This window comes from Pristis pectinata, chromosome 16 (genome assembly GCF_009764475.1).
Source record: "Pristis pectinata isolate sPriPec2 chromosome 16, sPriPec2.1.pri, whole genome shotgun sequence".
Classification (NCBI taxonomy): domain Eukaryota; kingdom Metazoa; phylum Chordata; class Chondrichthyes; order Rhinopristiformes; family Pristidae; genus Pristis; species Pristis pectinata.
This window is the reverse complement of record NC_067420.1, coordinates 24184542-24197395: the sequence shown is the minus strand read 5'-3', so window position 1 is coordinate 24197395 and position 12854 is coordinate 24184542. Positions and strand designations below refer to the sequence as shown.

The window sequence follows — 12854 nt, the reverse complement described above, 5'->3', positions numbered from 1 at the left end:
GAAATCTGAAATAACATCAAAAATGCTGCTGGAAAAATTAAGCAGGTCAGGGAAGCATCTGTGGAAAGAGAAACAGTCAATGTTTCAGGTCGAAGACTCTTTGTCAGAACATTTTGGCTGCACAGGTTGACAGGGTGTTAAAGAAGGTGTATGGCATGCTTGCCTTTATCAATTGTGGGATTAAGTTCGAAAGTTAGGAAGTAGCATTACAGTTTTATAAAACTCTGTTTAAGCCACATCTGGAGTATTGCATTCACTTCTGGTCACTCCATTATAGGAATGATGTGGAGGCTTTGGAGAGGGTGCAGAAGAGGTTTACAAGGATGCTGCCTGGATTAGAGGGTATGTGCTATATGGAGTGGTTGGACAAACTTGGGTTGTTTTCTCTGGAGCGGTTGAGGCTGAGGGGAGACCTGATAGAAGTATATGAGAGGAACAGGCAGAGTGGACAGCAGGTATGTCTTTCCTGGGGTTGAAATGTCTAATACTAGAGGGTATGCATTTAAGGTGAGAATGGGAAAATTCAAAGGAGATGTGCGGGGCAATTTTTTTTTATGCAGAGAGTGGTGGGTGTCTGGAATGTGCTGCCAGGGGTGGTAGTGGAGGCAAATACAACAGAGGTGTTTTAAAAAGCTCTTAGATAGGCACATGAATGTGCAGAGAACGGAGGGATATGGACATCGTGTAGGTAGAAGGGATTAGTTTAGTTAGGCATTTAATTACTAGTTTAATTAGTTTGGCACAACATCATGGGCCAAAGGGCCTGTTCCTGTGCTGTACTGTTTTATGTTCTTAACTGAGAAAGAGGGAAAACAAGTTAGTGTAAGTAGCAGAGAAGGTACGGGAGGGCAATAGGTTGAACTAAAGGAACGTGGGTAATAGGGTGAAATGATATAGCTGTTACATTTATGAAGAGCTGAGTTGCTTTGTCACTAATGTTGTGGAGTTTCAGTGACATTGTACAGTCTGCCTACTGGGACATACCCAGCAGGCCACAATATACAAATGAAAAAATAAAAAGGAAGGATTGGCAGGCACAAGTGGCTAGTCCTGATATGAGCAAAAATAAAGAACAAATTATCTGAAGTTGGAGAATTCAATATTGGGTCCTGCAGAGAGATGATAAACATGCCAAGCTGAGATATGAGATGTTGTCCTATGAGCTTACATTGGACCTGGTTGTAACAATGCAGGAAGGCACAGACAGAGGTCAGGGTGGGAGTGAGATGGTGAATTAAAATGGCAGACAACCGGCAGCTCAGAGTCACTCCTGCAGACAGATGAGCACAGGTGGTCTGCAAATTGATCACCTAATCTGCATTTGGTTTCTCCAGTGCTGAGCAGACCATATTTTAAACACCAAATGCAGTATACTGGATTGGAAAAAGTGCAATTGAATCAGCACCTTAACTGGAAAAGCCGTTTGGGTCCCTGGTTGGTGGGAAGGCAAAAGGTGAAAGGACAAGCACTGCATCTCCTGTGGTTGCATGGGAAAGTGCTATTTGATGGGGAGTAGTGAGTGGGGATGGAAGAGCGGACCAGCGAGTCGCAAAGGGAGTAATCTTTTTGAAATACTGAAAGGGGTGGGGAATATGTGTTTAGTGGTGGAATCTTGTTGGAGCTGGTGGAAATTGTGAAAGATGATCCATTGAATGGGGAGGCTGTTGTGTTGCAAAGCAAGGAGCAGGGGAACTTTAACCTTGCTCTGGCCAGGAGGAAAAGGTGTGAGAGCAGAGGTGTGGGAAATAGATGAAGTATGGTCAAGGGCACTATTCATTATGGTAGAGAACAAACCATGGTTCAGGAAGGAAGACATTTCAGAGGCGCCACATGACTTGAGCTAGCAATCAAAGATAAACTTCCACCGCAAGTATCTTGAGGCAAAACAAACACGTGACAGCTCTTGACAGAACTCTCCCATCCACCAGATGGAAGATTCCCAAGAGCTAGAAGGCACAGAAGTGTTCCTCTTGGCATCTGAAAAATCTGTGGTCATCTCCTGCCCCATCCACTTCCTACGACAAGTTCTTTTTGGAATCCCAACCCCCTCCCAAACACTTAAATTAAGTAGAACACTGTTCTTTGGTTCCCTGGCAGCAACCCTTACTTCAATTTCCTCTCCTGTTCACAACCTTGATGACTTTATATAATTCAAGACCAGCATTGATGGTGAATTCCTAATTGTCCTCAAGAAGTGGTTATGAGTCTCATTCTTGAAATGCTGCAGCCATTAAGGTGAAAGTAATCCTGCGCAGTTGTTTACTAGAGTGTTCCAGTATTTAGACCCAGCAAAGATAAAGAAATGGCAATATATTTCCAAGTCAGGATGGTGGGAAACATGCAGTTGGTATCTGCTGCCCTTGTTGCTGGCGGAAATCACAGGTTTGGAAGGTTTCCATTGCAGTCACCTGGCTAAGTAATGATAGTACATATTCTAGATGGTATATACTACAGCCATAGTAAGTGGGAGGAGGAGGGAGTGAATATTTAATCCGCTAGATGGATTGCCAATCAATGGACTGCTTTATTCTTCTAAGTTTTGGACCAAAGGCCAACCTCTGATAATAAAATGAGGTCCATCAATTCAAATTAACCAGCCTCATGGGACTATGCAATTTGTTTGAAGACCCTTTTGCACCAATCATGTCTTCATCAAAATCAGCCCCTACCTCCCAACTCAAGTCTTCTGTGCATTCCCCCTCTCTCCAGTCAATCAGTCAGGGCATAGCCTTCAGTCCCAATCTTGCATTCCAGACCTCCCCTATACAACCCACCATATTACTAATTCTCTCCCTATCTTGAATCATTTCTTAATTTTCCATCAACCATTTCTCATTTCTATTCCTCACCCTTTCTGTTCTGTGAATGACCTCAGAAAATTTACAGCATTGTGTTACTTCAATTTTGAATTGTGCATTAAAACCATTTGGCACCATTCATTTTGTGACATACTTATTAATTTTCACAGAAAGCCTTTTCAAAATTGCTCGTGCTCACAAAGATGAGGAACATTAGTGCTTGGATACAGAAATTATTCAATGTTAGATATCCAACGTGAGCATTATGTGATCTCAGGTCATGTTTAGATGCAGATATGAGTTCTTTTGCCCAGTGCTCACAGTGCACTTCAGCCTCAACTTAATGCTAATGTCTGTAATGCACAAGTGTGACATTTTCCACAAAAGTCATTTTGTGACCCAAGCAAGACTGCTTGGTAGCACCAAATTACAAATAATTTTGCTCCACGTTGATATGTTGATGATTATAATCTAAATCAGACATTTTGCAGTGGCAGACCCTCACAAAAGACATGTTGGCCCACCACATGCTTAATATGTCTTTCCAGACGCTGCAGAATTTCAAGACTATATGAATAGTCTAAAGCTTGCTTGTTAATAGAAAGACAACAACAAATCGTGTGACAATTGCTATAATACATTGGAATCAGAAACTCACCACCTGAAAAGGAGGTATAGACAGAAATTAATCGGCACAATTAAAAATTACTTGGCTGTGTTCCAAACTACAAACCTAAGCACCATTGAATTTGGCAGGATAGTTCTTCTTTACCCAGCTCCAATGTGATGAGTTGAATGGTCTCCCTCTGTGCCCTAAATTATTGTGTTGTATACTAAAAATTTACTTTCCTGTATAAGCACTACTCACAACAGTTTATTGAAAAGTATTTATTGTATTCCTAAAAGGCACAGGGCAATGTACTACCTCCTTGTGGTACAGAGATGCAATACATAGCTTGGCATTTCTTTCTCGCCCACCCTGGTACTTCCAATATGTTGCTATAAGCCAGGCAGATAGGTGGATCCACTGGTCTTCCAGCAGGATGTTTACTTGTGTTCCACTGGATAGGCAGTATTGTTATAGTTAATTAAGTTCCAATAGCAGCTCGGTGCTTATTGGTCTCTAACTCCTCTATCACTCTATATGTAAACTCACTGGAATATGTTACAAAAGCATACCTGCAATTAAAACAGAAAGTACTGGGAGCATGCAGAAAGTCAGGCCACAACTATGGAGAAATAAATAGAGTTGGCATTTCAGGTTGATAAGCTTTCATCAGAGGGTCCTCAATCTGAAACATTAAGTCTGTTTCTCTCTCCACAGATGCTGTCTAATTTGAACACCCTTGCATTAAAAAGACCAAGGTTTGTAGAGAAATTATTCAGGCAACATTTTAGGTAAACAAAATTTTTGCAAGTCACAAATGTTTATGAGCTCAATTAGAAAATTCTTTAGGGACAAGAGTTTCTTTGTAATCAGACACTCACAGGTTAAAATAAATAAAACAAACAAACAAACATCTTTTAGGAAACATTTTCTTTCAGAAATTATTATACTCTCAAATATCTTTTATTTCATGAAATCTAGAGACTTTACCTCAATGTATGGGTTCTGACAGTGAGTAACAAAAGAGAGAAGGTATTTTTCTTTGCAAGTATTAAAAGTTCTACAGCCACAAGTGAGTATCAGATTTTGTTTTTCCAAATTATAACCACAAATATATGGAACTGACCTCCATAAAAACTTAATACAGCTCAAATGAAGAGTTGCATATTTATTTGTTAAAGAATAAAGACAGACAAAAGCGGGTAAATATAATTTGGAAATGAGGTAAAGAGGGAAAATTGGAAAAAGGTTTTTAAGAAATGAAAATAAACAATTTTGAATCTATATTAAGATGCACATTGGACCAAAACCCAGACTTTTACAGAGAACCCCAGAAATAAAACCCTATATAAATAATTACAAGCAAAATATGCAGTCAAACCTAACAATTCTTGTCAGAAGTTATTGCATTTTAAATAGATGACCATTATTGATGTCGTTTGGGAGCAATCTGAACATGAATAAGACTTAATGAATAGGATTAGAAATATCTGAACCTGGTTACATGTAGTTAAAATGTTTCACGAGTACCCTCAGGAGTGATTCACACTGTTAATCTGGCCTACCTCTCAAAAAAAAACTTATGCCCTACTGCTGCAGTACTATACACTTTGTTCACTCTATTTTTGTCTACACAGCAAAAATCATTGGATTGGGTAGAAGGCATGGGGATGGTGAGTGGGGTGACAATCGGAGATCCAGAAAATGAATACAAAAAGAAAATGTTTTTAAAAATCAGATATTATTCATACCATACGTGACGGTGTGAGCAGATGTTTTAATTCTGGTTGCCGTTCCTTTACTATGGTTACCAAGTCCCCTTTCATTGCGGCCTTTAGTTCCACGAACTTTTCCCACAATACTGGAATCCGCCATTTCTGCAAGACGACAACAACCTCTTAGATTTTGTCACTCATAAATTTATATAAGATCTCAGATATCAATATAAACACTGAAACATATCATTTCATGTTCATCTTGTACAGGAACAGAAAACAATTATATCCATCCATGTAGGTCCAGGAAAATTCCATGATACCTCTATGAGACCTTTCTAGTTTATTATCAAGTATTGTATCAACTTTTCTATTTCCTCTTGCTTCCAATAAAAGAATATGTCAGATTGGTTCTATTGATAGCACATTTTGTCCTAAGTTGTTGCAAGTTTAAAATACAGTAATGTAATCCAGAGTAACATTTTGATCCAATAAAATGAACTGCTGCAATTTTGAAGGTACCACCTTCTGAATTAGACATCAAATTCCCTGTTCCTGTGGAACATTAGAAATCTCATGGGCATAATAGAGGAACAGTGAGAACTTCCTTATACATAGATTACCGAACATATTAAAGCTCCCTATGGCACTCAGGAGGATTGCCTTATAGAAGGGGTAAGAGTGAAAATGTTGAGATGGAATTCCAGAGCTTATAGCCTTGGCAATCAAAGGTAAGTCACCAACAGTGCAGCAATTAAATGTGAAATTGCTCCAGAGATTAGAATTGAAGGAATACATATATCGCAGAGGATTGAAGCACGTGATAGGTAGTGGGAAGGTCATGAATGGATTTGAAAATAAGGATGAAAATTTTTTTAAAATAAATCATTGCTGAAACAGGAGCAAATATAAGTTAGTGAATGTGAGATGGTGACACAAAAAATTCTGCAGATGTTGGAATCTAGAGCAATACACAAAAACTGCTGGAGGAACTCAGCAGGTCAGGCAGCATCCATGGAGGGAAATGAACAGCCGACATTTCGGGCCAAGATCCTTCATCAGGACTGGAAAGGAAGAGGACAAAAGCCAGAATAAGAAGGTGGGGGAGGGGAGGAGCACACGCAGGCAGGGGATAGGCGAGTCCAGGTGAAAGGGGGAAGGTAGATGGCTTGGGGAGGGGGTGTGAGATGTGATAAGCTGAGAGGTGATAAGTAGAAGAGGCAAAGGCCTGAAGAAGGAGGAATCCAGTAGGAGAGGGCAGTGGACCATGGAATAAAAGATGGAGCGGAGGAGAGAGAGATGGGCAGGTCATCAAGGCAGGGGAAGGGAGCCATAGGAATATGGGAAGACAAAGGAGTGGGAGTGGGAGTGGGGGGGGGAGATATAGGGGTGGAGTTACCAGATCTTAGAGAAATCGATGTTGAGGCCATCAGGTTGGAGAATCTCAAGGCAGAATATGAGGTGTTGTTCCTCCAACCTGCATCTGGCCTCAATGTGGCGGAGGCCATGGATAGATATGTCAGTATGGGAATGGGATGTGGAATTGAAGTGGGTGGCCACCGGGAGGTCCTGGCTGTTTTTACTTAGTATACAAGTTCTACACCACAGAAGTGGGCCCTTCAGGCCATCATGTTCATGCCAACATTTTTGACCATCTACACTAATCTCAATTGTCTGCAATAGTTTTGTACCTTCTATTCCTTGCCTATTCAAGTGCCAATCTAAATGTTTCTTAAACATAGTGATTGTATCTGACTCCAGCAGCTCCTCAGGCAGCAGGTTCCCCATATCAACCACTGTACATGGAAAAAAAACTTACCCCCCCAATACCATTTAAAACTCCCTCCTCTCACCTTCGATTGATACTCTCTTGTTTTTAATACCCCTATCATGGGGAAAAAATGACCATCTATCCTACCTATACCTTTTATAATTTTATATACCACTATCAGGTCAGCTCTCAGCCTCCTTCGCTCTAGGGAAAATAAACCCAGACTATTCAATCTCTCTCCATAACTAAAGTCTTCCACTTCTGACAACATCCTGGTGAAACTTCTCTGCAATCTCTCCAGTGCAATCACATCCTTCCCATGGTTGGCGACCAGAACTGCATGCAATACCCCAAGTGTGGCCTAACCAGTGTTTTGTAAAGTTGTAACATAACATCCCAACTTTTATATTCTGTTCTGACCTATGAAGGCAACCATGTCATATGCCTCTCTATCTACCTCTGTTGCCACTTTCAGGGAACTATGGACTTTAACCCCAAGATCTTTAAATTGATGGCAAGTAGAAAATAGAAGGCCAAAAAATGGTGCATTGTAATCATCAATTCTAGAGGTTTAAGAAAAGGCATGGATAGGTAAGCATCTCCCCAAGTCCTAGCCAACATTATTTCCTCAACTAACACTGCCAAAAATTTTCAAAGATTCTATCCAACCCACCTCAAGGAGTAATTAGCATTCCTTCATTATTTTGCTCCCAATCCTTACATGTCTCCAAAGCAAGCTCTCAAATGGGGACTTCTCAGTGAAAGCACAAGCCCAGTTCCCCGAAATGCTTTGACAGCCATCTGAGCTATACTCCCAGACTAACTGGCTGTTAAATGGTCAAAGAAATTTGAAAATCTAACATTCACATGAGCACAAATAAAAACTATTACACAGTACTATAACATTTACATTTATTGTTTAAATTGAAATGCTTTTGAAAATAATTTAAACACAAACACTTAAGAACAACTAAAGACATTTAAGTTAAAACAATTATTTGAAACTTATCTTTCTCCCTCTGAGCCATTCTTCTTCACTGAAATGAACAGAGACACTGAACCTATGCCAGGTTTAACTTGAAGGCTCAGCAGGTAGATTTCCCAGAATAACTAATGGGAAATTACAGGAAACTTGTGCTTCATCATTGGAATCCACGAGTCAGAGCACAATTGGAAAGCTGGTGCTGAGGACCTCACTAGAAATTTGGGGCTTTATGTGAGTGGTCCTCTGAAATGCTTTAGATTATCAATCAGGCCCTCTCCCCAAGACAAATTGCACACCATGAATTAAGGGATTATATAGCCTGGATTAGGCAGTCAGTAGTAAAGCAGCAATATTCACAATGGACTTCAAATAAAACTGTCCAGAAAGATTTACCAGTCTCTGTGGCATGGACCTCTGTTTTCCTCGTGGCAGTTGCCATAAGATGCCAGTTCAGGGAGAACGCTCATATCTAGAAATAGTGATGCAATCAAGCTGCTGACTAGCCAGTCATATAAAAGGATTACCATAGGCATGCAATTGTTAACCAATAGGTGGAACATACACATAGTTCTCCTTGATATGAAATAAAAACTGATGATCATGTTCTGACATTGGTTGTTTCTCTTTCCACAGATGCTGCCTGACCTGCCAAGCCTTTCCAGCAAAGTCTATTTTTGTTTCAGATTTCCAGCATCTGCAGTTTTTTATTTGTATTTGTTGTTGACAATGTCATCTTCCTTGAATGTTCCATCACAATGACATTACTCTATCATAGTTACATTCCAACGTTATATCAGGTACCGCACCTAAAGTAACTTCTCCTTTGCTTTGTCACCTTTTCTGTACCTCATAATTTGAACCTTTTCACTATTTCTATACCACCTCCTTGGCAGCACCATCTCTAAACATTAGGCAAGCATTAGACATACTTAGTCAGAAGTTCTGAATTCAAGCATCATCTCATGATGTGATCACCTAATTTAAGACAAAATAATACAGTAAGGACATAATTCTTCACTCTTGGAAATGTCTTCCTTCAGTATCTCTTAAGTAGTTACTCATTCTGCTATTTGTCATGAGGCCTACCTAAAGACCATATTGTTCCTGTGCTTCACTACATTTCATTTACCATGTATGAAATACTTTGCAATATTTCCAAAGCTATTCAGCGATGTATATATATGCAAACACAGCTCTCAGTCCAACTTCAACCACATGGTTCTGCCTCAAACACTTTCATTGACTTGAGCCTGTTGCACATTCCCCAATCTCCTGTGATGTTGAGCCACAAAGCCCTTGACAAATCCAGTCATACATTCCCACAAACATAAATATCTCCAGCTCCTTTAACCACTAACCTCGTTTTTCTGGAACATTTCCTGGGCATCTTCACCTTGCAATCTCTCTCTGCCTCAGATACTTTCGGGCCTTCTTTAGGCTTCACCCTCAGTCTCACCCCACAGTCCCCAATAACCACCCCCTCAAAACATTATTTTTTGCATTTTTCTTGCCACTCTTGACTTTATCCATGTTATAATCTGCCCTTGCCTTTCTGACATTCTCATTGGACATATCCTGTCAAAATATAAAAGGTCTTAAATTCCAGAAAGGGAAGCCATTCAGTTCATCACAACTGTGCCAGCTGTTTGAAAGAGCCACCTGATTTAATCCCACATCCCTGCTTTTACCCCTACAAGCTGCAAATTTGCCCTCTTCAAGTAGATGTTCCCAATTGCCTCTAGGAAATTTCTAAGATATCTTCTAACATCCTTTCAGATAGTGTGATACAGGTATTTACAACCCTTTGTGTGGGGAAAAAGTCTCCACAATTCCCCTCTGGCGCCTTAGCCAATTATTTTAAATCTATACCTGCTCATCTGGCAGAGGAAATCCTTTCAGCTCTATTAAAATCCTGCATAATTTTGAATGTCTGTGTTACCCAAACCTCTTTCTTAGCCTAATACATGAGGGTGGTTGGCCAGATCCTCCCTTTTCTTTTGCCCTGCCGGTTTCCAGCACACACCTGGAATCCGCACCTTGCCATTCATAATGGCCTGGCCAGACCCAATAACAAAAGCCACGGAAAGGTGAGAGTGGCTGCTTTCCTCAAAAGAAAACTCGTGCAAGTAAAATCTGTTCCTTTTCTTCACCTGCCTGCACAAGCTGGACATTGAAGGGGCATCCAGTCATGGTGCCCCGGGGGGGGGGGAGGGGAGGGGAAGGGGTGGTGTCTGTGGCGGGGAGGGGGATGGGGGGGCGTACCCCCGACTCGCAGTCACGTGTGCACGACCCCCCACCGAAGCTGGCACGTGTGGACACTCAACATGGAATCCGGGCCGGCGGGCGGGCACCCGCGCGCGGGAACGCGCTCACGGCGGACCAGAGAAAAGCCCAAGAAGTTCCGACATTCTCCCCCGGGCTCGAACCTCTCACCTTGCTTCATTAGCATACAAAGCGCGAACTTCCTCCTTCAACTCGCCGACAATGCCCGATGTTGCCATTTCACCCGTGGATACATTGTTTCAAACAGCACTGTGGCAAAATCCAGCTTGCACCAACGCTAAGGCAAAATGGCGACATTTTAAAGAAGCAGGCGAACTAAAGCTTGCAGCGGAAAAAAAAAGGCAGAAACACAGTTTGCACTGCCTAAAGTTGCCCCTGTCGATTGACAATCGTCAGAGTAAAAGCAAAGAAAATGATGGAAAATACGAGGCGGCCTCCAAATTGAAGGGAGGCGGAACCAGAATCGGGCGTCTTACCTTAATTTTCTGTTTAGATTATTATCTTCCAGGGCCTTACAGTAGACTCTATTCCTGGGTCATGCGCGATTCCACTTGTCCTTTGACAGTTGTACAGTGAGGAGGTAAGTTTCAACTCTCGCGTTACTATTTAATGCTGCACGAATTTCGAGTTCCAGCACAAGCAGCAGATCGACAATTCAGCGCTGGAAATGTCTGCTTCTTTCTTGGCAGAAGCAGACAGCAGATTACATATTTCCATCTCTCAATATTATTGCATAAACAGCATCCGCAGCTCAAGTAGAAACTACAGAACACCCTCCACCCCCACTTCAAAATAGCAACATCATATTTATGCAGTTCCAGTCACATTCTGAGCTGCTTTTGTATTTTACCACCTCGGTTGAAACTTTGAACATATTCCAAGTGTCTCCATTTATTTTACTTTTTTTTCCTGAAATAGCATGCTGAGACTTACCAACGTCAATTATCATTCTAACACTTCAATCTATGCACAAAATATTCGGGATATAAAATGTGCAGTTTGATGTCTTTTTGTTACTTGCAGCAGAAGTAAGGAGGACAGTTTGTTTTAAACCAAAATGTAAAAATGCGGCAAATACTCAACAGGTCGAACAGCATCTGTGGCGAGAGAAACAGTCTTTACGTTTAAGGTCCATGAACGTTCATAATACCTGAATATTTTTTCCAGATTTTCAGCAGCTGCATATCCTGCTTTTGAAACTTTGATACGATTCTGCTTTATTACGAATGAAGGAAACAATTCTGTACACTGCTAATTTAAATGAAATTGACATTTCCCCAATCGGATTATATTCCGCAGAACGATCTCGTCCTAAAAACTGTGCAAATAAATTTTAATCCGACCAAGCGTTACCATTTTATTCAGGAAATATAAAACGTGTATCTTGGAAGAAACTACCGCATGTTAACTAATACTTTTGGCTGAATTTTACAAGTTGCACGAAGCAGAATCTTTTTACCCTCTTGAGGGTCTCTGAAAATTCGTTTGGCAAGGCTGGAAGCAACTTTACTAAAGAATTAATGAGTCGGTAAAAGACATACACACATTTACAAAACACTTTCCCACCCTAAGCATTTCTAGTTAAAGTAGGTTTTAAATTTGTAAATAAACTTAACGTGGAAAAGAATACATGCGCATTATTTTAAAAACCAAGTTGTATGGAAGAAAGCAGCGAGGCAAAGGTGAATAAACGGAATCTTCGTGTCTCGAAGAAAGACAGTCCGAACATTGAGAGAAAAAAAGTTGCAATGTTGCAAGTAAACAAAATGAAACAAAACAGCAAAGCCAAAGACAGAAGCATCGTTTGTTTTTCTTCAATTGGTCGGGATAAAGTATCTTTCCCGTCGCCAATGAACTGGCTCTTCGCTGTACATTTGACCGTACGCCGTTTGATAATTTCACTCACGCGGCATGCGCTGGAAAAGTCCAAAATTGGTTCTTCGCTTGGAAGATAACAGGTATCTTTCTAGCAAACTCATGCTGACTAAAACCTTTCGGGAACAATGTACTTTTAGAATCTTTTAGTACTTTTTGCACCACTCTTGTTTGCATTATAATTGAAAAGTGTGCCGGGTTGGATTTTAATTCTTTGTAAATGACATAGAAGGAGAAACTGGGTAATCGCATGTGTAATTACCGCCACTGATAACATACGCCAAGTACATGGTTTTGAGGATTTGGCCTCATTGTTAGCGGAGTGAGGATTCTAGAACATTAAAATGGAATCAACAGAAATCAAAGCTGCAACCGCTCCACTTTCTCACGCATATCTCAGTTTGCTTGAACTGTATTACATCTAGTATGCAGGGTAAGAATGCATTTAATCCCCTTGCTTGTCATTTATTATCTTAATGAAAATCAACGGAAAGGATGTAATCCAATCCCTATTTTAAAACATACATTTTGTCCTTTACTATTTGCAGAATAAATTTTCCTTTATTGTCAGGATCTGGAAACTGCCAGTGGTAACTTACCATGACACAATTACACTTGCCAATTAATGGACCTTCAGCTTCCCCGCTGTACACCTTATAACAAGAGCAGAAGAAATAAGAACAGGCCCGTCAAGCCTGGTCCTCCATTAGTTAATGGCTAATTTTCCAGCACTATCCCCATACCCCATGATTCCCTAAATGCCCATAAATCTATCAATCTATGAACACCATAACTCAGCTTCTACGGCCATCTGGGTTAG

At 40.7% G+C, this 12854-nt stretch overlaps 1 protein-coding gene across 4 annotated transcripts in view; it reads right to left on the bottom strand.

Annotated features, from left to right (window-relative positions):
* Positions 1-11171, bottom strand: part of znf512b (zinc finger protein 512B) — an 86160-nt gene extending 74989 nt beyond the window's left edge. Inside the window, exons 1-2 of one of the 4 annotated variants that reach the window (XM_052031233.1) lie at positions 10310-11171; positions 5157-5282 (exon numbers count right to left, since the gene is read on the bottom strand). In XM_052031233.1, the coding sequence (XP_051887193.1) occupies positions 5157-5282; positions 10310-10325 (142 nt within the window). In that variant the 5' untranslated portion in view covers positions 10326-11171. Of the gene's footprint in view, positions 1-5156; positions 5283-8269; positions 8328-9234; positions 9293-10309 lie in introns of those variants that run through there. The other 3 variants (XM_052031234.1, XM_052031235.1, XM_052031232.1) reach the window with 3 other exon arrangements.
* Between the last annotated feature and the right edge of the window lie 1683 nt (positions 11172-12854).